At 37.1% G+C, this 26988-nt stretch overlaps 2 protein-coding genes and 1 pseudogene across 2 annotated transcripts; all 3 read left to right on the top strand.

Annotated features, from left to right (window-relative positions):
* The first annotated feature begins 2283 nt into the window (after window positions 1-2283).
* On the top strand, window positions 2284-3237 carry LOC119536200 (olfactory receptor 8B3-like). The gene has a single exon (XM_037838905.1). It carries the CDS (start codon window positions 2299-2301, stop codon window positions 3235-3237), a length of 939 nt encoding a protein of 312 aa, XP_037694833.1. The 5' UTR covers window positions 2284-2298.
* Window positions 3238-10862: 7625 nt separating this feature from the next.
* LOC119537400 lies at window positions 10863-14242 on the top strand (annotated as a pseudogene).
* A 7483-nt stretch (window positions 14243-21725) lies between these two features.
* On the top strand, window positions 21726-22655 carry LOC119536425 (olfactory receptor 8B3-like). Its single transcript, XM_037839206.1, has one exon. The coding sequence runs from the start codon at window positions 21735-21737 to the stop codon at window positions 22653-22655; it is 921 nt and encodes a 306-aa protein (XP_037695134.1). The 5' UTR covers window positions 21726-21734.
* The last annotated feature ends 4333 nt before the right edge of the window (window positions 22656-26988 follow it).

The raw sequence follows: 26988 nt of genomic DNA, 5'->3' as shown, positions 1-26988 counted from the left end.
TTAAATCAATTGAATATTTCTTTCATGGCCTCTCATCAAATAAAACAGGAACTCAATTTCTCCTTTAAATTGAATCAAGGTAGAATCACAGTTTTGGGGATTTAAACTTTGTTACAAGCCTCCAGTGCCACAGAGTAATGAAGAGTCACTGAAATAGCTTGAGCTAGGGAGAGACAGAGCTGTGTTTCAGAAATTATTCTAGCAGCAGTGGAGATGGCTGAATTAGAGTTAATATATAGGAAATTCTAGAACAGTTAGAAGATACTACAGTCCAGTAACACAGGTCATCTAAATCCTATAAAGTTCCTTAGTTTGGGTGGTGGCTTTGGGTTTGGATGGAGGACAATGTGGAGGGAGTTCAATTATATCATTTACCATGTGACTCCTGAAAAAATTCTGAAGGTTTTCAGCCAAAGGCAAACTTAATTTTCACAAATATCTTTGGATCACTACCATGTACTCTTTACTGGACTTAGCACCAGGAGCAAAGTGGCACACAAACAGAATTGATCTTTGTCATTCCAGTGCTTATAGTTTATGTAACAGAAGAGAAATTAAAAGCAAAAGAACAATGTCTGATGAGTGTTATGATGGAGCATCTACTGGCAACTAGGAGAAACTAAATCATGACAGGTGATTTTTATTCCCTTTTTACCATATGTTGTGTATTGTTCTAAGCACTTGACTTATATTACCTCAATTATATGTCACAATCACATAATGAAAGAGATGCTCTTATTCCCATCCCTATTTTACCTACTCTTTTGAGGCAGAGAGTGGTTAAGTGCCCATGGTGTTACAGTTAGTAATTACAGAGCTAAAAGTCAAATAAGTACCTGCCCCCTACACCAGAGTCCAGATTCTTAACTATTATGATAAGAAGAAATTGATGACATCTGTTATTGTAGTGGTATGTTTAAGGACCCATAGGACATTCAGGAGAAATTTCAGTAGGTTTTTCAAACTAGATGTATTGGAAGGAAGGCAAGGCATTAAAAATTATTTGGCCTATCCTGGAAAAGACAATAACTGAAGTCAGTTACTGTAATCTTTGAGAGTTTTCTAATGAAGTAATAAAGAAGCCTGTGGGCAGAACCCATGTGGAAATAATCCTTATGATATGGGAAGAAAGAAAGAAACAGTACAAGAGACGTATTTCCCTTCAGAGGTGAAGATGGTAGGGATATGGGAGTTCCAATATAGCTCGGCATTGGGGGGGGGATGTGCAATCCCTAGCCTGAAGTGAAGCCTGAGGAAAATACTGCTTCCCTAAGGAACTAAAAGATTTGAACTCTAGGGTGTAAATACAGTTCCATTATTTCCATATTACACACAGTATCTTTTCCCTGGGGAGGAGACTTAGCAAGTTTAAAACCTGCTTATAGCTTAGTTCATTATATTACTAAACCAACATTAAATCTTCTAGATTTCTTGCTAAAGGATGTCCATTTCTTCTCTGAGGGAGCTCACCAATAAAAATGCATGTTATCTGTAGCTCTGAATGATTTCTATGGTGTGCTGGATATTAAGGCTGCCCTACTCCTCTTGGAATCAAAGGAGCCAAACCTCAAAATTTCAAATTGAAATAAAGAGGGTGAGTTCCTGAGTTTCATTTGTATGTGTTCTCCTTATTTTGAGATGGAAATCCAGGGTTTAAGAAGTGGATCAGGAGGAAAATCTGTGTGAAGGGAAAGCAAGGAATGTTCAGAGACACAGGGCCTCAGGATTCCCATATCTCAGTGTGTAGGTTCCCTCTCCAGGGAGGCAACTCTCACTTCTCTCAAAATGCTTTTATTCTGTGACTTGGTGCAGCTTCTGGACATCTTCCAGACACACTTCCCTTCATTTTGAACTAAAAAACAATGTTCATGGTTCCCACACCAACAGTGTCTAATCTGCATGAGCGGCAGCTCCAGGTTTCCAGGACCTTTTCCTCAAGTTTTACCACTGAGAGGAGGGCCCAGGTGAGTGAAGTGATGGTGAGATCAGAGAGAGGGATTCTGACCTGGTCCATCTTCCTTCCCTTTTATCCCTTGGTTTTCCAGCTGTTGTGTTTTCTTATGGCTGCACTTTCCTCACACCATGGTGAAAGTTGTTAGGTTTCTTTCCTATAATTAGCTTTAAGGATCTGCTAAGGGGAAATCTGTGTCACTTGGTATCGGGTGAAGGCAGATTCTCTGGGTCTAAGGCATCCCCACTGTAGACCCCACTCACGTGGGAGGACATGTGCTGGGAAGATCTGGGTTGCCCTCTAATGTAAGACTTTTCTTTTTGTCCCTACAGATCCCCCATAGCAGAATGTCTCCTGGAAATGTCTCTCTAGTGACTCAGTTCATACTTGTGGGATTAACAGACCTTCCAAGTCTCCAACTCCCTCTGTTCTTCCTGTTTCTAGGAATGTATATGGTCACTGTGCTGGGAAACTTGACCTTGATAACTCTAATTGGGCTGGATTCCCACCTTCACACCCCCATGTACTTTTTCCTCTTCAACTTATCCTTCATAGACCTCTGTTATTCTTCTGTTTTTACACCCAAAATGCTGCTCAACTTCGTATCAAAGAAGAATATTATTTCCTACCAGGGGTGCATGGCCCAGTTCTACTTCTTTTGTTTTTTTATCATTTCTGAGTGCTATGTGCTGACATCAATGGCCTATGATCGCTATGTGGCCATCTGTAATCCACTCCTGTATAATGTTGTCATGTCCCCTAAAGTGTGCTCCAACCTTATCTTTGGATCATACTTGATGGCATTTTCCAGTGCTATGGCCCACACTGGATGCCTGCTGAGACTGACCTTCTGTGATGCCAATATCATCAACCATTATTTCTGTGACATCCTCCCTGTTCTCCAGCTCTCCTGCACTAGGACCGATGTCAATAAGCTGTTGTTGTTCATTGTGTCAGGCATCAACATCATTGTGCCTAGTGTCACCATTTTTATCTCTTATGGTTTCATTCTCTCCAGCATCCTCCACATCAGTTCCACCAAGGGCAGATCCAAAGCCTTCAGCATCTGCAGTTCCCACATAATGGCTGTTTCTCTGTTCTTTGGATCAGGTTCATTTGCATACCTTCAGCCATCTTCAGCCAGCTCTAGGAATGAGGGAAAAATCTCTTCTGTCTTTTACAACAATGTGGTTCCCATGACTAACCCCTTAATCTACAGCTTGAGGAATAAAGATGTTAAAGTTGCCCTGAGAAAATCCCTGAATAGGAGAATATTTTTATCATAAATAGGATCGCCTGTGCAGGTATGTTCAGGACAAGGAGGTTTAGTGTGTTTAAGTACAATATATTTGGTGGCAGTTTCCTTAACATGTTTCGTTATTATCATGGTGAAGAAAGTTGAGCCTTCACTCAATAATTTATTTTCACTTTTGTTAAAGAAGCTGTTGTTTTCCTCACCATATATACACTTTTTTCTCTTTCTCACCTCTTTTTCTGTTTGAGAATACCAATTAGGAAGGAATTTATTATATCTATATTTACATTGTCAGTTTAATCTTTCTTTTTTGATCTCCCATGGAATATAATGAATGGTTCTGCTATGATTGAATGAAGTAACATTAGTGTGACGTTTTTGTTATTGGATTGGTTGGGGATTCTCGTGCCAGTTGTCTTGGGCCATTGCAGGCATGAAGCAAACAACATGCCTCCACTCCCGTCTTTCCATGTTCCACCAAAAAAGAGTATGTCTCCTTCAAATGCTAATGGGCCATAGAGATAGAAGGTTCCATAAAGGCTATCAGTAATAAATCCCATTTACAGATATAATACAGTGAAATGTTGCTCCTTTCCAAAAAGTTTCTGTTGTTTACACCTAAACAAATGCATAACAGATGGCCAATATGTATTTATTTCTCAGATAGGAAAGTTAAACTGAGAAAGTTAGATGATTTATTTAGTCATAGAGCTATTTGATGAAAAACTCTGAGTAAATTCTAGGTGCCAGTAATCGAGACTATTGCCCTTTCTTGTATGGTTTGCTTCTATTTTTTTATTATTATTATTATTTTATGCAAGTAGACATGACAGATGAGTAAATGTTTCTATTTTAAAATTGACTGTACCTTGTTCCAGGAGGCTACATGGATTTCTCTCATGGATTTTGTTCTTTTTGTGTATGAAAACAGTTTGATGGTTCCGTTTATGGGAAAGAGGAGGTTTTTATGGTTAGTGTAGGTTAGAGGTGAATGGCTCAAAGATAAAATTGACTTCTGCAAAATAAACCAAGTGAATTTGGAAGAGAAAGGAGACCAGCAATGTCCACCAAGCTGGGGTCCAAAAGCTGCAGGGTCAATAATGAGAGGTCCTTGTGGAGGGGTGGACAATATGGATTTAGAAATAGCATTTCACCCTGAATTTGTGACCAGTGTAGTAGCATATTATCCTACAATGTCCATAAAGTGGTGAGAAAACTTACACTTCGTAGTGACTACGTCATTAGTACTTTCAGCAAATGAAGGAGCAAAGGCTCTGGTCATATTTCTGGGGCATCAAGTAGAAAGAGAATAAGAACTTCAGGAGATAAATGGTGAGTGGTCAACCAAACCAGAGTTAAAATTAAACATAAAGTGATGGGAAAATGAAATGCCATACCTCCTCCTGCCCTCTCCATTATGAGAAAATGCAGAAATATGGAGATCACAGATCTCTCTGCATAGTTTGATGGTTTAGGTTATTTGATGTTGAGGAGAGGTAAAGCCAACAGGGCTGGCAGAACATGGCACCATGAAATCATGCCTGTTTTGTTGGTGGCCATGTGATACCACATATGGTGTCCTTATAAGCAGAGGAAATTCAAGATTCACTGAGAAGAATCCAGAAGTCAATCAAGGGAAAAACCAAATGAAGTCAGAAAATAAAGTTGAGAGTCATGTGTCAGAGGTAGACATGTAAGTTAAGGAACCCCAGATGGACACCATTGCCACCCTCAGAACACTTCAGACTCCCAGAGGGTGCATTGCCTGTTGAGACCTTGATCCTGGACTTCTAGCTTCCAAACCATGAAACAAATTCTTGTTGTATAAGCCCATCCATCATGTGGTATTTGTAATAGCAAACCTGACAGACCAGGACATGGTCTATCAAGTAACAATTCAAGTGATTTTTAAGGTATCTATAATAATTAGTATTTTACCATTTTTTCTGATGTCCATTCATCATTAAAGGTTGTGATTTTTATTCCTGATTGTTGGCATGTTTGTTTTCTAGATGTCACCATTGCTAATTCCTTCTCTTTGGGTTTGAATTCTCATTCCTGGACTTCATTGTCAACCTCCTTGGTTTTCATTTAAGTTCACTTAAGTTCAATGTATATAAAAAGTTCACCTATCGCTAGTGTTTAAAATATTTTCCTTGTGGTACGTTTTGTAAAACTATGTCCTAGTTGCTAAAAATGTGCATATATAAGTAAATATGTAAGTAAGTGTGCTATTTGGGATCCTCTGTAGACATTGCAGAGGCACAATGCTGTAATCCTCATCCCCTGACAAATATGACAAGCTCTCTATCCCCTGGGATAGAGTTAACACTGCAGTCCACTCCCCTCAACTCATGAGTGCCCAGGAATATAGTATAACAGTCTCATTTTATCAATACTGATATTTCCAGTGGGATTCAATGAAATTTCTTTGTTGTAAACTGTGCATGCAGCTTAAAGTAGAATCAGACCCCCAGATCTTATCCTGTTCTTTTCTTCTGTTTTCCTTAACCCCCTCCTTTTGTAATTCTGACTATTCTTGTTCCCTTTGGTGAATGACCAAATTGTACCACATGCTACCTACTTCTGAGAGCCTCCAACCGCCCAGTGCATTGAGTACTGAAGAGGTCACTTATTACTCCACATCTTATTGCTGAAATAGCATTAACAGAGGATTATTAGAGGAGGAATATCATGTATCTCAGGATAAATAACACAGTATGTTATAATAAAGGCAGAAGGTGGTTTACATTATAAAAATTACATTCATTACTATATAAATGGCATCAAATATCTTGCAAAAGAGCTTATATTTCTTTTTGTGAATTTTGTTATTCACAAAAAATAATATTGCACATTGTCAGAGGAAACATTTTAGTTATTTCTATTATCAATGAGGTTTATCATAAAAAGTGGTATATATTAATGATAATAAACTATGTTACTAGAAACATTTCTGAACTTAAACTCTATCTCAATAAGACAATAAACATCTTTATGGTAGAGGCTATAGTTCCTTATTTCTCCAATGCTTCTCCTGCTTTATATTTTTAGAATATCAGCCTTTCTCAGTAGAGAAGAAATAGTTTCTGAATTGGAATTTCTTGTTTCAGTAACAATTATAAAATATTTATTATCAGAAATAATATTAGTAAAATATAATAAAAATAAATACAACAATAATAAATGTAATTTTATAGTGTAATTTTTTTCGTCTCTAATATGTTACCAAAATAATATAATTCTTAGCTTTTATTTTAATTTGTTTTTATTTTTAACTTTCTATTTACAAATTGTTTTTGCAAAAATAATATACTGGATGTCTTTATGCTCTTCCACCACTTTGTGTTATAACTACAATTGCATTACCAAAATCAGAAATTTAGTGTTGTTTAATATTCATTCTTATTCAAATAGGAACAATTGTTCCAATTATGTCTTTTGTTTTTTTTTTAAATCCTTGAGAAAATCCAGGCTCAGACTTTGTATGTAACTGTTGCATCTTGTTAATTTTCTCCAGTTTTGGACAGTTCAGCATATTTGTTCTGCATGTTATTAACTCCACAGTTTCTTGCCATAGACAGCTTTATTTTAGAGAAGTTGTGGGTTTACAGAACAATCATGCAGAGAACACAGAATTCCCATATATCACCCTATTATTAATACCTTGCATAGGTGTGGAACATTTGTTACAGTTGATGATAGCATATTTTATATTTGTACTGTTAACTGTAGTCCGTGTTTTAAGTTCGGGTTCACTGTGTAGTGCAGTTCCATGGATTTAATTTTTAAAATTTTTATCCTCTTACCATTTATATACCCTAACATTTCCCCTTTTAAGTGCCCGTTTCTCTTTATCCTTTGCTCCCTAATTTTAGCATCCAGTGATTATACTGGCCTGAGGGAATTCTTAGTGAAATGTTTGTCAAAGGATGATTTTTATGTCCTCTTTTCTTCTACATACATTCTACCACATTTTGTTCACCCATTCATCGGTTGATGGGCACTTTGGTTACTTCCATATTTGGAAATTGTGAATAATGGCACTGTGAACACCGATGTGAAAATGTCTGTCCTTTTCTCTGTTTGGTTCTTCAGGATTTATACCTAGTAGTGGGATTGCCAGATTATATGGCAATTGTTTACTTAGCTTCCTGAGGAACCACTGAACTGTCTTCCACAGCAGCTGCACCATTTTACTTTTCCACCAGCAATGAATAAGGGTTTATATTTCTCAACATTTTCTCCAATGCTTGTAGTTTTCCTGTCTGTTTTTTTACTAGTGGCCATTCTAGAAGGTGTAAATGATATCTCACTGTGATTTTTTATTCACATTTCCCTAATAGTGATGTTGAAGCATCTTTTCATGAGCTTTTTATCCATTTGCATTCCTCTATGGAGAAAGTTCTATTCTTTTGCCATTTTAAAAATTGGGTTATTTGTCTTTTTTTATTATTGAGTTGTAGGATTTCTTTATTTATGCTGGTTATCAAACCCTTATCACTTATGTGGTGTCCAAATATTTTCTCCCATTGAGTAGGTTGTCATTGCAGTTTCTTTAAAAATTCCTTTGAAGCTCAAAAGTTTTTACTTTTGAGGAGGTTCCATTTTCCTGTTTTTTCTTTTATTGTTTGTGTTTTGGGTATATATTCTAAGAAACCATTGCCTACCACAAGCTTTTGAAGATGCTTCTCTATATTTTCTTTGGGAGTTATGGTCCTGGCTCTTATATTTAGGTCTTTGATCCATTTTGAGATAAGTTTTATATGAGGTGTGAGATGGGATTCTGTGCTGGTTTGAAGCTGTTATGTACACCAGAAAAGGTCATACACTTTTAATCCATTCCTGCAGGTATAGACCTATTGTGGGTGGTACCTTTTGGTTAGTTTATTTCAACTGAGATGTGACCCACCCACTCCTTTTACTGGAGTCCTTTCTGAGAGGTAAAGGATGGAAAAAACAGAGAGAGTTCAGACAGAAACACCCAGAGATCTTGAAGGGAAAAGCCCTGGAGATACTAAGAGAGGACCCACAGAAGCTCAGAGAGAAGGTCACTGGAATCAGAAGCTGAAAGCAATGAGACCCGGAAGTAAAGGAGCAGCAGATACCAGCCATGTCTTTGCCATCTGATAGCGGGAACCCAGACACCAGCAGCCTGTCTTCAGAGTCCAGGTATCATCTAGTTGATGCCTTAACTGGGACATTTTCATGGCCTTAGAACTGTAAATTTTAAGTTAATAAATCCCCATTCTAAAAGCCAGTCCACTTCTGGTATATTGTTTTACAGCAGCTTTAGCAAACTGGAACAGGGTCCTCTTTCTTTCTTTTTCATATGGATATCCAGTTCCCCAGCAACCTTTGTTGAAGTGACTTTTCTGTCCAGTTGAGTGGACTTGGTAGCATTGTCAAACATCAAACATTCCTCCCACTCCCAGACCTTTGATGTCTCATGTCTGCTTTCTGTTGCTATAGTTTTGCCTTTTCCTAAATGTCATGTAAATGGATTCATACAGAATATAGTTGTTTATTCTGACTTCTTTCTCTTAGCATAATGAATATGAGATTCATCTATGTTGTTACATGTGTCAGTAATTCATTCCACTTTATTGTTTTACAGATGTACTATAGTTGATCCTTCATCCAGTAGAAGAATAAACAAGCCCAATATAAAAATTAGTACACAGTTTTTGTGTGAACTAAAATATTCATTTACTTTGGTAAATACCTTGGATTGGGACAGTTTTCCAGACTAGTCATATCATATTTCATTCTCACCAATAATGTATGAGGATGCCAGTTGCCCCACATTCTTACTAGTACTAGACATAGTCAGTTTTATTTTTTCTAATTTTGCTCATTCTAATACATTTGTAATGGCATCTCATCGAGGTTTCAGTTTGCATTTCCCTAATGAATAATGATGTTGAGCAGCTCTTCATGTGTTTTTTTTTTTTTTTTTTTCCATCCACATATCTTTGTTGGTAAAGTGTTCACACTTTTACTCATTTAATTTTTAGGTTGCTAATTTTTTTATTCTTTAAGAGTTTGAGTTTTTTATATTTTATGAATATAAGTTCTTTATCAGATATATGATTAGCTCATATAATCTACCAGTCAGTGGCTTATCTTTTCTATCATTTAATACTGTCTTTCGCAGAGGAAATGATTTTCATTTCACTAGCAACCCATTTAAGCATTTAAATTGTGCTTTTTGGTGTTTTGGGCTTTTGGTGTTCTATTTTAGGAATCTGTGCCTAATGGTATGCACAGAGCACACCTCTTTTGATCTCTTTTAAAAGCTTTACTGATTTCTTTTTCTATTGTGTTATATGATTCATTTTTGCTAAAGGTGTTGGGTATGGATGGAGGTTCTTCTTGCCCCTCTCTCCTTCCTTCTGCTCCTCCTCCTCATTTTCATTTTTCTCCTCTACCTCCTCTACTTTCTTCTTTTTGTTCTAATTCTTCTTTCACATTGTTAGCTTTTTGTTCAACATCAGTGTTGGAAAAGCATATCTATTCTCCATTGAATTGACTTTGCACTTTTGTCCACATCAATTGTCACTATATGTGTGGGTCCTTTAGTGACTCAATATTCTGTCCTATTGGACTATCTGTTCTTTTGCCATTAAGGATATTCAGATAGAAATTTCCAGTAGGTGATTAGAAATAAAGACAGTAGCAGGAAAGCAAAGTATTAAAATTAATTTGGAGATATCCCAGAAGAGACAACAAGTTAAATAATTTATTGCTATCCTTGAGAAATTTCTAATAAATATTAAAGGAACATTTTGACTGAACCCATATGGAAACACTTCTTTGGATATGGGATGAAAGAATGACATAAAACAAGGTAAAAGACAGAATTCCCTTCAGAGATGAAGATAGTAGAGATATGGGAGTTCCAATTTTGTTTTGCATTATGGGATGTACACTCTCTAGAATGCAGTGAAAAAAGAGTAAATTATTGAGTCCTTAAAGACTAATGAAAATTAGTGTTTTAGCTTGTAATTACAATCCTTTTTTTTCTCTGTTACTCATACAACATGATACCTGGAGGAGAGACTGAACAAGTTTTATAACCTGTTCATAACAAAGTGCATTTTATCACTAAACCAAATCAAAATCTGCCTCTTTACTAAACAATGTTTTGGGTTTCTCTGCTGCTTGTGGAGGCTCAATGTAAAAATCAAATCAGAATGAGTTCCAGGTCATATTGGAAATTGTCTGGTCAGCGTCCTCTTAGAGTCAAAGAAATTAAAATTTCAGAGTTCAAAATTGCCCTTCAATGTCCACTGAGGTAAATAATACTGATCAAGAAGCTTGGAGATTTTCTACTTAAAGAGGGTGAGTTCCTCCATTCCATTCGTACTGTGTCCTCCCTGTTGAGATGGAAATCAAGAGAGTAAGAAATGCTGCTTTTTCTTCATGTTGTGTAGTCCTGACACAAAAGAAAATCAGATAGAAGAATCTGTTTGAGGGGGCAGCAGAGAATGTTCAGAGACACAGGGCCTCAGTGTTCCCATATCTCAGTGCTTAGGTTCCCTCTCCAGGGAGGCAACTCTCACGTCTCTCTCTCTATATACCTTTTATTCTGTGACTTGGGTCAGCTACCGAACTCTTTCCAGACACAGGTCCCTTAGTTTTGAACTAGAAACAATGTTCATGGTTCCCACACCAACAGTGTCTAATCTGCATGAGAGGCAGCTCCAGATTGCCAGGGCCTGTTCATCCAGTTTTACTGCTGAGGGGAGGTTTCCTGTGAAAGAAGAGATGGTGAGATGAGAGAGAAGGATTCTGTCTTGGTCCATCTTCCTTCTCTCTTCTCCCTTGATTTTTCCAGTTGTCATGTTTTTATATGGCAGCACTGGCCTTTACTCTGTTGGGTAAGTGTTAGGTGTTCTTTATTATATACAGACTTAAGAACTATAGTACTGGGAAATCTGTGTCTCTTGGTATTACTTGAAAAAGCAGATTCTATGGGTTCAGTTTGAGCTAATCTCAGACATTCTCACTCTAGAACCCACTCATGTGGGAGATGATTTTGCATGAAGATCTGTGTTGCCCTATAATGCAAACCGTTTCTCTTGTCCGCACAGGTCTCTCCTGGAAATTGCTATTTTATGACTGAATTCATTCTGGTGGGTTTAGCAACCATTCAGCTCCTCAAGTCCCTCTTTTTCTTTCTGTTTCTAGTGGCATATATTATTATTGTGCAGGGAAACTTTGGTTTGATAACTCTAATTGGGCTGAATTCCCACCTCTACACCCTCATGTACTTTTTCCTCTTTAACTTGTTTTCCATAGACCTCTGTTATTCTTCTGTTTTTACACCCAAAATGCTGATCAACTTCTCATCAAAGAAGATTATCTATTATCAGGAGTGTATGTCCTTGCTTTACTTCCTCTGCTTCTTTGCCATCTCTGAGTGCTATGTGCTGACATCAATGGCCTATGATCACTATGTGGCCATCTGTAATCCACTCTTGTATAACATTGCCTTGTCCTCTAAAATGTGCTCTTACCTTACATTTTGTTCATACTTGGTGACATTTTCTGGTGCTATGGCCCACACTGGATGCATGCTGAGACTAACCTGTGACACCCACATCATCAACCATTATTTCTGTGACATCCTCCCTGTGCTCCAGCTCTCCTGCACAAGCACCTATGTCAGTGAGCTGGTGGTCTTCATTGTGGGAGGCATCAACATCATCGTGACCTTCTCACCATCTTTACCTCTTATTGTTTCATTCTCTGCAGCATCCTCCACATCTGTTCCACTGAGGGCAGGTCCAAAGCCTTCAGGACCTGCAGTTCCCACATAATGGCTGTTTCTTTATTTTTCGGATCAACTGCATTAGTGTAACTACAGCCATCTTCTTACATGTCTATGAATGTGGCAAAAACCTCCTTTGTCCTTTACTCCAGTGTGGATCCCTTGATAGCCACTTAGTCTACAGCTTGAGGTACAAAGGTGTTAAACTTGCCATGAGAAAGACCCTGAGTAGAAAAAATTTTTGCTTAGAAATAGGATCTGCTGTCCAAATAGTTTTAGGACAAGGAGGTTCAGTGTGTTTATTTACAATATATTTGTTAGCTGCTTTCTTATCCTACTTCATTCTTATCATTTTGAAGGAAATTTGAGCTTTCTTTCAATAATTTATCTCCATTCATTTTAGAGTAGGTGTTCTTGTCTTCCTCACTATTTGTCCAATTTCTTCTCACTTTTTTCATGTCTGAGCATAATCTTAAGGAAGGAATTCATTACATCTACTTTTCTGTTGTCAGTGTGAACTTTCTTCTTTTTTCTCCTGGAATAAGTTGGACAGTTCTGCAATGATTGGATAAAGAAACACTAGGGTGACTGCTGTCATGTGACAGTTGGAATGTGCCATTGGAAGCACATATGAAACAATATGTCATCACTTGCAGCTTTCCTCCCTCCACTAAGCAGGAGAGTGTCTCTTTCAAATGCCAGTGTTTCAAGAGAATGAAGATTTCATAAAGACAATCAAGGAAAACCCCCTTTGCAGTTGTCAATGTGATGTACTAGGCTTGTTTTAAAAAGTGTGTTTATTTTACTTACACCCCCAAAATATCCATAATAGTTGGCCAGTGTATGATTGTTGCTATATGGAAGAAGAAAACCCAGCAACATTAATGATTCAATTAAAGTCACCCAGCTTCTCAAGGAAATAACCTAGGGTGAACTTGAGGGTCCTGAATTCAAACCTTTTGTTCTTTGTGGTATGCATTGTGCTAGTCTATTTAATTATTTTCATTTCAGTAGCCATGAAGTATAATATATTTGTTTGAAATTTTATCGTACTTTGTACCCAGAGGATGTATGGATTTCTCTCAGTTATTTGTTATTTTCATATTTGAAAACAATTTGATTGTTCCTCTTTTTGGAAAGAGGTGGTTTATAGGGTTAGTATAGTTTAAAGATGGTTCTCTTAAATAGAAAACCAATTTTTTCTGCATAAGAAAATAAAATGTCTTCAGAGTGTTTTCTGGTGCTTGTATTTAGGAGAATATGTGCATGGAAGAGAAAAGAGACTAGTGATATGTCATTACGCCAGGACCAAAGAGACACATGGTCACTTATGAGAGGTCCTTAGGAGGGAATGGTCATGAAGCATTTAGAAACCATGTTTCACCCTGATTTTGTGTCTGGTGTCATAGTTTGATGTCACTATCCTTCACTGTCTATAAAGCCTGGAGAAAATTTATACTTCACAATGACATATATGTTAGTAGTTTTTTTGAGAATGAAAGAGGAAGATCTCTGGTCATATTTTGGGCAGGGGATCAGCTAGAAAAGTACAGAAACTTCAGGAAATAAAATAGTGAATGGTGAAAACAACCAGAGTTAGAATTTAGAATGTAAAGAATTACATTCTGATGTATCCCCTGCCCACTTCTACCCTTGCCTTATTGGAGCTTCCACAATCTTTATGGAGATCACAGGATTGTTGTTAAAGAATTCTTACAGTCACAGGGCTAGAGGATCTGGCCACAAGTAAATCATGCCTGCTCTAGTTGGCATGCATATATTATCCCATATGAATTATAAGCTATAAAACCTAAAATGCAGATGGGAGAGCCATTATTATTTTAAGGAAACATTTTTGAATAAAATTGTGGCCATGTCTTTTCTAGGATAGGGTGGTAGAGTATTTCTCTTTTAAGAATATAGGTAAGAGATTAATACTCTAAAAATCCTTACTCTGTTCTGTTGGGGATTGAATCTTGTCCTCCTTAAGATATATGCAAGTCTTAATTCATGTTCCTGTGGGAGTGAGCCCATTTGTACATAGAGCCTTTCGAGATGTTATTGTTAGTTAAAGTATGGTCTCCTTTGTGAGTAGGATCTTCAAAAACACTATTTAGATGAGGCCAAATTGAATCAGGGTGGCCTCAGTCCACATAACTGGTGTCCTTATAAGCAGAAGAAGTTGGATACAATCAGTAAAGGAGGCCAGAAGTGCAAGGTAGAAGGTAGAAGAAGCCAGATAGTAGAAGAAGCCAGATAGTAAGCATGATCACCATGTCGCAGAGACACAGGTACAAGTTAAGGAAACCCAACATTGCCAGCAAGAGAAAAGCACAATGCTACAGACTCCAGGATGAAATATGACTTGTGAAGATCTTGATTTTGAACTTCCAGCATGCAAAACCATGATACAATAAATTATTGTTTGATAAGACAACCCATTGCATAGTTTTTATCATAGCAGCCCTGGCAAATCAGCACATTGTCTAGCAATTAACGCTTTCAACCTTTTCTAAGATAACTTTTAATTACTATTTTACTATTTTCTTATTTCCACTAAATATTTAGATAATGTGAATTTTATCCTTGGTGATTTTCTTTTGGTTTTCTAGATGTTTACATTGGTAATTACTGCCCACTTAGCTTTAAATGACTACTCATACCCCATTCCCTGACCCTAACACCAACCTGCTTGATTTTCAGTTAGGTTCTAATTTTAGAAAATGGTTCACCTAGACTACGGTCCTCTTTTTGTTTCATTTTATATTCTTTTTTTTCCCTCTCTATTTGGAAAAAAAAAAGTTTAAGCTTTAAAAAAAAGTGTCTCTAAATTAGTAAATGAGGACCTGTGCAATTTAGGATCCTCTGTTGCAGAGATACAGTGGTCTGTTCATAATCTGGACAAATGTGGTAAGTTCCCTATCACCTGGGTTAGAGGTGACACAGTCCACTCACCTCAACTCATGAGTACTGAGTAGTATAGAAACAGTCTTGTTCTTATCATCATCATTAATGTTCTTGGCAATAGCATTGAAGAAATACCTTCATTACAAACTGTGCAAGCAACTTGATGAGAACCAAATCCCCAGATCTTGTTCTTTTGTTCTGTATTTTCTTTTTTACTACCCTCCTTTTGTCATTCTTACTTTCCTGTTCCCTTTTGAGAATTTCCAAAGTGTACCACATGCCACTTGCTGCTGAGAGCCTCTAACTTACCTGTGCATTCAATCTTGAAGAGTTTACTTACTACTCAACCTTTTATGGCCAAAACAGCATTAGCAGAGGATGATTAGAAGAGAAATACCATGTATCTCAGGAGAAACAACATGTATATGAGGTTATAATAAGGACAGAGTATAGTTGACATTATAACAATTGCATTCATTACTTCCTACAAGGACATCAAATACGTTGCAAAAAAAGCATATCATTCCTAGGGTGAATTGTGTTATTTGACATATAAGGAAAAGTACTGTACACTATTAGATGAAATTTTTAGCCATTGATTTACTTATTACTGAGGTTTATCATGAAAAAATAGGTGTAAATTAATGACAATAAATTTTGTTCCCAGAGACATTTGGTATCTTAACTGTCTCAATAAGATAGCAAATGTCTTCAGGATACATGCTTTAATTCCTTTATTTCTGCAGTGCTTCTCCAGCTTTTTATATATAGATTGGCATACCTTCTGGGGGGACAAGGAATAATTGTTGAATTGGATTATATTCTTTCAATAACAGCAATAAAATATTTATTATTGTAAGTAAACCTTAAGAAAATATAATAAAAATAACTACAACAATAATAAATGAGACAGGTAATTTTGGAGTTTAAAGTTCTTTGCTGTCAATATGAAATGAATGTAATACCATAAACAATTTTTATTTTAAATTTGCTTGTATCTTTCACTTTTTATTTACAAGAATTTTGCATGACTGGTGTGTAGAATTCCTCTGTGCTCTTCCCCCAGCTTCCTTCTGCAACAACAGTACTATTATTATAGTATTAAAACCCAAACCAGAAAATTAATGTTACTTAAGTTTCACATCATATTCTAATATCACCAGTCGTTCCTATCCTGCCCCCCACTTTTTTAAATTAAATTCAGTTTTATTGAGATGTATTCACGTACCACACAGTCATCCATGGTGCACAGGTTCACAGTAGCATCATATAGTTCACAGTACCATGGTTCACTGCACCATCATATAGTTATGCATTCATCACCCCAATCTATTTTTGAACATTTTCCTTACACCAGAAAAAATCAAAATAAGAATAAAAAATAAAAGTAAAAAAAGAACACCCAAAGCATCCCCCCACCCCACCCTATTTTTAATTTACTTTTTGTCCCCATTTTTCTACTCATCCATCCATATACTGGACAAAGGGAGTGTGATCTGCAAGGTTTTCAGAATCACACTGTCACCCCTTGTAAACTACGTTGTTATACACTCATCTTCAAGAGTCAAGGCTACTGGGTTGCAGTTTGATAGTTCCAGGTATTTATTTCTAGCTATTCCAATATATTAAAACCTAAAGAGGGTTATCTATATAGTGCATAAGAAGGTCCACCAGAGTGACCTCTTGACTCCATTTGAAATCTCTCAGCCACCAAAGCTTCACTTCATTTCATTTTGCATCCCCCTTTTGGTCAAGATGTTCTCAATCCCAGGATGCCAGGTTCAGACTCATCCCCAGGAGTCATATCCTGCATTGCCAGGGAGATTTACACCCCTGGGAGTCACGTCCCATGTAGGGTGGAGGGCAGTGAGTTCATCTGTAGAGTTGGCTTAGCTAGAGAGAGAGGGCCACATCTGAGCAACAAAGAGACACCTCAGGAGGAGACTTTTAGGCCAAATTATAAGCAGATTTAGCCTTTCCTTTGCAGTAACAGGCTTCTTAAAGGCAAGTCCCATGATAGAGGGCTCGGCATATCAACCCGCCTGTCCTCCTTGTTTGTGAGAACATCAGCAACAATCCAGGTGAGGAAGTTCAACACTTCTGCATTTCCCCCCAGCTCCTCAGCATCCCACTTTTTGATCCATTAGATAATCCAGGATCTCATATGACATTCAGTTGTTATGTCTTTTTAGTTTTCTCCAATTTGGGACTGTTTCTCAGTATTCTGTGACTGACATGGTATTCAGTCTTTCAGGATACTAACCAATTATTTTATAAAATGTCCCTCTGTTTACAAAAGAGAGTGGTATATTGAAGTCTTCCACTATTATTTCTGAAACAGCTCTTACTGCTGTCAGTTTTGCTAATGTTTGCCTCATATACTTTGTAACTCCTTGGTTGAGTGCATAAAAATTTATGATTGTGATTTCTTCTTGGTGAATTGTTCCTTTTATTAATATATAGTGTCTTACCTTGTTTCTTATGACATATTTTCATTTAAAGTCTATTTTGTCCAATATTAGGATGACTACCCCTGCTTTCTTTCAGTTATATAACAGTGGAATATTTTTTTCTATCCTATCACTTTCAGTGAATTTGTTTCTAAGATGAGTCTCTTGTAAGCAACATATTGATGGATCATATTTTTAATCCATTCTGCCAGTTGTATCTTTTAAATGAGGAGTTTATTCACATTCAAAGTTACTGTAAAGTCAGTACTTGAACCAACTGTCTTATCCTTTGGTTTTTATTTGTCAGATCTATATTTTCCCTCCCTCTTTTTTTATCCTTTAAATTATCTTTACTTATATTCTTCAATTCTGTGCCCTTCTCCAGGGCTTGCTCTCCTGTTTTGTTTTGTTTTTTTTTCTACCTACTGAGCTCTCTTTTGTATCTCTTGCATGGCTGGTCTCTTGTTAACAAATTCTCTCAGCATTTGTTTGTATTTGAAAATTTTAAAATCTCCCGTGTTTTTGAAGGTCAACTTTGCTGGATAAAGAATTCTTGGATGGCAGTTTTACTCTCTCAGAATCTTAAAAATGTAATGCTGCTGCCTTCTTACTTCCATGGCACCTGTTTAGTAGTCAGTACTTTGTCTCATGTCATTTCCCTTGTATGTAGTAAATCACTTCTCTCTTGTAGCTTTCAGGATTTTCTCCTTCTCTTCATCATTTGACAGTCTGATTAGTATGCATCTCAGAATTGGTCTGTTTGTATTTATTCTATTTGTTGTACATTGGGCTTCTTTGTTTTGCATTTTATGTCTTTTATAAGAGTTGGGAAGTTTTACACAACTATCTCCTCAAATACCCTTCCTAGCCCTTTACTCTACTTTTCCCCTTCTGGAACACCAATGATTCTTATATTTGTATGTTTCATATTGTCCATCATTTCCCTGAGATCCAGTTCAAATTTTTCCATCTTTTCATCATTTGTTCTTTCATGCATTCCCATTCATGTGCCTTATCCTCTTTTTCACATATTCTTTCTTTGCCTCTTCAAATCTTCTGTTCTGTGTCTCTAGTATATTTTTAATTTGATCTAACAGTATATTCTGTAGATACCATGTGCTTTTAGGTGGCCCACAAGATCCCTGCCTGCCATGCATCCATGGGCTACTGGGGTCAGGGAGAGCCTCCTGGTGCTTCTGCTTGGCACCCTGTCTTATTCCTGTCTCTCCACCCAGGCACACCACAGGCATCTTTAGAGGAAGAATAAAACCAGTGGCACATAGACCATCCCTCTCCTCTGATCATTACTATATCTGCTCTGATTATCTCTGTGTCCCCTCTCCTCCTGATGGGAGGGACCCAGTCCTCCCCAGAGCCAGGCTCCCCAGTGGCCTGCCTCAGAACTCAGGGTTAGGCACTGCTTGCTGCACCAAGATTTCTGTGTGAGGCCAACACAAGTCTGTTGGTTCCCAGGTTCCCCCATAGGAGCTCCCAGCTGTAGGGCTGAGAAGGGTTATCTTCCCAGCTGGTTGCTGAACTGGGAGTGTGGAAGTGCAGAGCTCTTCCTTCTCCCACCTTGGCCTGCATGTAGCTGTCAGCCCCAGTGGTGGTCATGATAGAATAAACTCACCCCATCCTTTCAGCCATAATTTCTCTGCTTTTTCATCCAGGTGCCCAATATATATTATAGAAGCCCTTTTCTGGCCACTTGTACCCTGGAACCACTGTCCCAGTTATTTTCTACCTTTTCTCTAGTTATTCCATGGGAGATAAATTTGCTGTGCCTCTCCTATTCTGCCATCTTCCCAGAAGTTCTTGGTCCTTTTCAATGAACATTGATGACAATCTCTGTAATTTATTATGAGAAGTACAGTTTGTGCAGATTTATACTTAAATTTGAAATATAATTTATTTCAGTTGCCTAGTATATATTGTTCATTATCCCAATGCTTTCTCTGGAAGGAAAAAATCTCCAACATTCTCTATTTTATATTTTCTGAAAGTAAAATCTTGCATAATAATTAATATACTCAAAATACTTAAATCAATCAGAATATTTCTATTATGGATTATCAGCAAATAAAAGTCTGACTAAAATGCCCCTTTAAGGTTAACCAAGGTAGAACCATAGTTTTGGAAATGTACACATTTTACAAACTTCTAATGCCATGGGGCAGTGAAGAAACATTGAACAGTCTTGAGTTAAGGAAAGACAGCTGTGTTTTCATAGCAGCAGTGTGGATGGCTGAATTAGAGTAAGTGTATAGGAAATTCTAGGGTAATTGTTAGAAGCCAATACAGTTCAGTAATCCAGGTCAGCAAAATAGAGGTGGTGGCTTTGGGAGTGGATGGAGAACATTACAGAGATAGACTCTATTGCTTAGCATATGAGACATGTAAAAAATATTCTGAAGGTTTTCAGGCAAAGAAACCTTAGTTTCCACAAATATCATTGAATCACTACTATTTACTCTTTACTGGACTTAGGACCAGGAGCAAAATAGCAATCAAAAGAGAAGTGGTCTTTGTCCTCACAGAGATTCTAATTATAGAGAAGCACAGAAATTAAAAGAAAAAGAATGTAGAGTGATGAGTGCTATGATGGAGTCTCTATTGGAAGTTATGGGAACATATCGTGACAGGTGACATTCATTGATTATTTACCATATGCAGTGCATTTTTCTAAGCACTTAACTTATATTAGCTCAATTACATATCAGGATCACATAATGAAAGAGAAGCTATTACTCCCACCCCTGTCTTACAAACTCTCTGAGGCAGAGAGGATTTAAGTGACTTTCTCAGGATATTAGAGTTAGTCACTATCAAGGTAAAAGTCAAACAGCTGCCCCCTAACTCCAGAGCCTAGATTCTTAACTAGGATAATGACACATAAGTGATGACCTCAGTTATGGAAATATTGTTTATGGACCCATAGGACATTGGGGTAGAACTTTTCAGTAGGTTTTTTTAGAAATAAAGCACAGAAGGTAAGGCATTAAAAATTATTTGGTGATATCATGAAAGAAGTCAGTTACTGTAATCCTTGAGAATTTTCTAATAAAGAAGTAAAGAAGCCTTAGCCAAAACCCATGTGAAAATTATCCTTAGGACATGGGAAGAAAGAAGGAAAGAAAACTACATGACAGATACCCTTTCAGTGATGAAGATAGTAGGGTTTGGGAGTTCCATTTTACCACTGTATTGGGGGATGCACAATCCCTAGAAAGAAGTGAAAACTGGAGGAAAATACTGCATCCCTAAGGAACTAAAGAGACCCCATCCTCTAGAGTTTCAATACAATCCCTTATTTCCCTATTACTCACAGAGTCTGTTCCCTGGAGAAGAGACTGAGCAAGTTTAAAACCCATTTATAACTAAGTGCATTATAGTATTAAAACAATATTAAATATTCTACCTTCTTGCTAAAGAATGCTCCTTTTTTCTCTGATGCTTGAGGGAGCCCATAGATAAAATTAGAAGATATCTGTAGCTCTGAATGATTTCCAAGGCATATTGGAAGTGAAGTCAGCCCTGCATCCCATTGGATTCAAAGGAACCAAATTCTCAGAGTTTCAGATTGCTCTTTGAGGAACACAGGTGTAAAAAAGAGGGATCAGGAAGCTCAGAGTTTCTGGCCCAAAGAGGGTGAGTTTCTGAATTCCATTTGTACACATCCTCCTTATTTTGAGTGGAAGTCTAACAATTAAGAAATGCTGCTTTGCCTCCCATTTTCTGCCCTCCTGACACACAGCTGAGTCAGGTAGAAGAATCTGAGGGGACAGCAGAGAAATTTCAGAGATGTAGAGCCCTCAGAGTTCCCATGTCTCAGTGTGTAGATTCCATCTCCAGGGAGGCAACTCTCCATTCTCTAGAAGTGGCTTTTACTCTTTGGCTTGGGGCAGCTACTGGAATTCTCCTGGATTCTGGTTCCTCAGTTTTGATCTTGAAATGATGTTCATGGTTCACAAATCAGTGACTAAACTGCATGAGAGGCAGCTCCAGTTTTCCAGGGCCTTTCCTCCAGTTTTATTGCTGAGGGGAGGGTTCATGTGAATGAAGAGATGATGAGTTGATGGAGAAGGATTCTCCCCCAGTTCATCATTCTTCTCTCTTTTCCCTTGTTTTTTCCAGCTGTTATGTTTTCCTATGACACTACTTGACTTCACACTGTGGGCATAAGTTCTAAGTGATTTTAGTATAACTAGCTTTAAGGACAAAAATAAAGGGAAGCTGGTGTCAGGGATAATGGAAGATTCTATGGGTCCAGGTTGGGCTAGTCTCAGACATTCCCATTATAGAGCTCACTCATGTGGGGGTAGATATTGTGGGAAGATCTGGGTTGTCCTCTAACATAATGCTTTTATCTTGTCCCCACAGATCCTTCATAACAGAATGGCTCTGGGAAATTACTCAGTTGTGACTGAATTCATACTGGTCGGTTTAACAGACCACCCAGATCTCCAAATCCCTCTGTTCTTCTTCTTCCTAGCAATATATATGGTCACTGTGCTGGGAAACTTGAGCTTGATAACTCTAATTGCTCTGAATTCTCACCTTCACACCCCAATGTACATTTTCCTCTTTAACCTGTCATTCACAGATCTCTGTTATTCTTCTGTTTTTACACCCAAAATGCTGATCAACTTCTTATCAAAGAAGAGTACTATCTCCTACCAGGGTTGCATGGTACAGCTCTACTTTTTTTGCTTTTTTGTTATTTCTGAGTGTTATGTCCTGACATCAATGGCCTATGATCGCTATGTGGCCATCTGTAATCCACTCTTGTATAACATTGAGGTGTCTTCTAAAGTATGTACTAACCTTATTTTTGGCTCATACTTTATTGCATTTTCTGGTGCTATGGCCCACACTGGATGCATGCTGAGACTGACCTTCTGTGATGCTAACACCATCAACCATTATTTCTGTGACATCCCCCCTATGCTCCAGCTCTCCTGCACGAGCACCTATGTCAGTGAGCTTGTGGTGTTCATTGTGGGAGGAATCAACATCATCGTGCCCAGTCTCACCATCTTTATCTCTTATGGTTTTATTCTCTGCAGCATCCTCCATATCAATTCCACTGAGGGCAGGTCCAAAGCCTTCAGCACCTGCAGTTCCCACATAATGGCTGTTTTATTGTTCTTTGGATCAACTGCATTTGTGTATCTCCAACCATCTTCTACCAGGTCTATGCATGAGGGTAAAATTTACTCTGTCTTTTATACCAATGTGGTTCCCATGATGAACCCCTTAGTCTACAGCTTGAGGAATAAAGATGTTAAACTGGCCATGAGAAAAAACCTTAGGTAGGAGAATATTTTGATCATAAATAGGGCCTCCTTTGCTGGTAATTCCTCCACAGGTAGTTCAATGTGTTTAGTTACTGTATATTTCATAGCAACTTTCTTATCCTATTCTTTATTTTCATTGTGAAGAAATTTGAGCCTTCTCTCAATAATTTATTGCCACTTTTGTTAAGGTAGGTCTTCTTTTCCTTACATTTGCCCAATTTATTTCCTTCTACCCTCTTTTCCTTTTAGGGAGTAACGTTAAGGAAGGACTTCATTGTATCTATTTTTTCATTGCCATTTTAACTTTCTTTTTTTCATCCTGTAATTTGATGAGTGGTTCTCCAAAGTATGAATAAAGTAACGCTATGGTGACATTGTATTATTATAGGAGTTAGGGACTCTGGTGCCAGTAGTAATGTGCTACAGGAGGCATGAGTCAAACACTATGCCTCCACTCCTTTCTTTCCCTTCTCCAATGAGCAGGTGTATGTCTCCTTCAAATGCCAGTCTATACAGAGAAAGAAGGTCCTATACAGACTATCAAAAATAACCCACACTTGCAAATGTAATTCTGTATACATTTTTTTTCAAAGAGATTTTTTTAATTTCCATATAAACAAATACACAATAGATGGTCAATATATATTTATTGCTGAGATAGGAAAGTGAAACCCAGAGAGGTAAATCCTTCATTTAAATTCACACAGCTTCTCAATGAAGAAGTCTAGAGCAAATTATAGGTTTCAGAATTCAAGACTATTGCTGTTTCTAGAATAATTTGCTTTTATTTTATTTTATTAACTTTTTTCTAATAAACATGAATGATGAGAATACCTTTCAATTTGAAATTGACTATGTCTTGTTCCAGGAGACTACATGAATTTCTCTCATGTGTTTAGCTCTTTTTGTGTGTGAAAACATTTTGATGGTTCCTTTTGTGGGAAAGAGGCGGTTTGTAGGGTTAGTATAGTTGATAGATGATCGGCTTAAATACAAAACTGATATATGCAAAATAAAATAAAATGAATTTGGAATGTTTGCCAGTGTTTGTATTTTATAGTATATGGGAATGGAAGTGAGAGTAGATCAGTGATATGTTATTATGCTGGGATCCAATGAGACAAATTGTCAATAGTAAGAGGTCCTTGGTTGGGATGGTCAGTAAGGGTTTAGAAACTGCATTTCATCCTGAATTTTGACTGGTGTCATAGCATGTTGTCATTATCCCCCAGTGTACATAAAGCAGCAAGATAACTTACACTTTGCAATGACTACACATCATTAATAGTGTTTTGGGGAACAAAGGAGGACAAGCTCTGGTCACATTTGTGGGGAAGCAGGTAGAACAATGAGAGGAGATAAATAGTGAATGGGAAACGGTAGACGAAACTCAGTTAGAATTTAGAATATAAAGAGATGGGAAAATGAAACCCCATGCCCCTCCTGCCCTCTTCCTTAAGGAAGACCCTAGAAATATCATGGTGATCAAGGACTTCTCTGTGTAGATTGATGGTTTTGTTATTTGATATTCAGGAAAAGTAAAGCCAGTAGGGCTGGAGGAACTGGTAACAATTAAATCGCATCTGTTTTTGTTGGCTTCCATGTGTTACACCATTGTTGGTCTTATAAGCATAGGGAATTTGGATTCACACAGAAGAATCCTAAGTCTGTCAAGGACATAAACCAGATGAAGTCAGAAAATAAGGTAGAGAGCCACGTGTAAGAGGTAGAGATACAAGATGTGGAAGCCAGGATTGCCATGAAGCAACAGCAGTATTCTATAGACTCTAGAAGAAAGCATGGCCTGTTGAGACCTTGATTTTGGACTTCTAGCTTCCCAAACCATGAAACAATAAATTCTTGTTTTATAAGCCAACCCATCATCTGGTATCTTTCATAGCAGCCCTGGCAGACCAAGACATGGTCTATCAAGTGACAAGTCAGATGATTTTAATTTATCTAAAATAATTATTTTACCATTTATCTGATGTCCACTCAAGATTGTGAGTTTTATCCTTGATGATTTGCATTTTTGTTTTCTAGATGTGCACCTTTGCTAATTCCTTCTCTTTTGGTTTAAATGCTCATTCAAGCCCCATTTCGTGACTCCATTGTCAGCCTCTTTGATTTTCACTTCAGTTCCATATATATAAAAAGTTCACCTAGGTTGAAGTTTCTTTATATTTTTTTTCCATGAAGTTTCTTTTGATAATATTATTTACCACTTGATAAAAGTGTCTAGATAAGTAAATAAATACCTGTGCTGTTTGGGATCTTCTATATATGGCAGAGGCACAGTGCGGTAGTCCTAATATGGACAAATTTGATGCATTATCTAGCCCCTGAGGTAGAGTTAATTCTGCAGCCCATCCCCTCAGAATGTGAGTCAGGTAGTATAGAAACAATCTCATCTTATCAATATCATTACTGGTATTGACAGTAGGATTCAATGAAATGTCTTTCTTACAAACTGTGCATGTAGGTTAAAGTACAATCAAATTCTCAGATCTTGTCCTGTCCTTTGTTCTATTTTTCATAACCCCCTCCTTTTGTCATTCTGACTGTTCTTGTTCTCTTTTGAGAATGGCCAAACTGTTCCACATGCTGTCCAACCTCCCAGGGTTTCAATACTGAAGAGGTCATTTATTACTCCATATCTTATTGCCAAAATAGCATTAACACAGGATAATTTGAGGAGTAATAACATATATCTCAGGAGAAATTACATATCATGCTATAATAAAGGGAGGCAGTTTATATTATAAAAATTGCATTCTTTACTATACAAATGGCATCAAATATCTTGCAAATTAGCATATATTTCTTATTGTGAATTTTGTTTGTCACACAAAGAAAAATACTGTGCATTAAGTCAGATGAAAATTTTTATCCATTTCTATTTTCCATGAGGTTTATCATAAAAAGAGGTGCATATTAATGATAATAAATGATGTTCCTAGAAACACTGGTGTACTTAATCAATAAGGTAATAAATGTCTGTAGGATAGAGGCTATGGTTCCTTATTTCTCCAAAGCTTCTACTGCTTTATATGTATTCAGAATATCACCCTTTCTGTGTGGACAAGGAAAAGTAGTTGAATTGGATTTTTTTGTTTCAATGACAGAAATAAAATATTTATTATTAGAAATAATATTTGATAAAATATAATAATAAAAAATATTAAGGCAAGTAATTTGAGAATTTGATGTTTTTGTACTGTCCAATGTCACCAAAATAATGCCATTTGTAATTCTTATTTTAATTTGTTTTTTAATACTTTTTATTTATGAAATATTTTGCAAATACAGTGTGCAGAATGCCTCTATGCTCTTCCGTCACTTTATTAGTAACCACAGTACCGTTATCCTGACAGAAATTTAATGTTTAAAATTCAGTGCTCATACAAATATAAACAATTGTAATAATTATGTCCTTTTTTTTTTTAATCCATGAGACAATCCAGGTTCATCCTTTGCATTTAGTTCTATGTCTTTTTAGTTTTCTTCAATTTCAGACAGTTCATCAGTTTTCTTTGTTCTGCATGACATTCACTCCCTCTGTTATTGTCACAGGCAGCTTTTCTTTATTAGAGAAGTTCTGGGTTTACAGAACAATCATGCATAAAATACAGAATACACATATGCCATGCTATTATTAAAGCTTGTATTGATGTAGTACATTTGTTATAATTGATGTCATGATTTTATAATTGTACTATTAATGAAGTACATGGTTTAACTTAGGATTCACTGTATATATAGTACAATTCCATCGATTTTTAATATTTTTATTCTCTTACCATATATTCAACCTAATATTTCTCCTTTAAACAACCTGTTTCTCATCACCCAAACTAAAAACAAATTGCTTTATCTTGCCTTGCATCTTCTATCACAAAGAAGGTCGCAGAAGTTGATGGAACTCTTGGTTGTGGAGGCAAACTATTCCATTCTCAGGAATACTGCTCTCAGCCATACACTGGGTGACGTGGATATATGCCTGTATTGAGTGGGTCTCTGAGCAGGAAAGGGCTTTGCAGCAGGCAGCTCTGCAGCCCTGCCCTTGGGCCATATAATCCAATGGGTTTTAATTGTTGAAGTTGTCAGTGATGGGAAAACGTTCAGTGTTGAGTTCATGAGAATCTCCCCATCAGGACCCAATTAAAAATTAGCTTTTTCATTGTTATGGTGCTTTGAGAGATTTAAGAGTTTTGATCATCAGACACCAATTCAGCACATTTCTTGAACTGTCCATTAAGAACTGGGATTATCAGACCTCTAATTCCTGAGTCATATGGGACCCATGGAGGAAAATTGCCCATTAAGATTCTTTCCCAACAAACCAGAGGGCA

The sequence above is a fragment of the Choloepus didactylus genome, chromosome 6 (genome assembly GCF_015220235.1).
Source record: "Choloepus didactylus isolate mChoDid1 chromosome 6, mChoDid1.pri, whole genome shotgun sequence".
NCBI classification, from domain to species: domain Eukaryota; kingdom Metazoa; phylum Chordata; class Mammalia; order Pilosa; family Megalonychidae; genus Choloepus; species Choloepus didactylus.
Note: the sequence above shows the minus strand (reverse complement) of the source record. Positions and strands in the feature narration are given on the sequence as shown.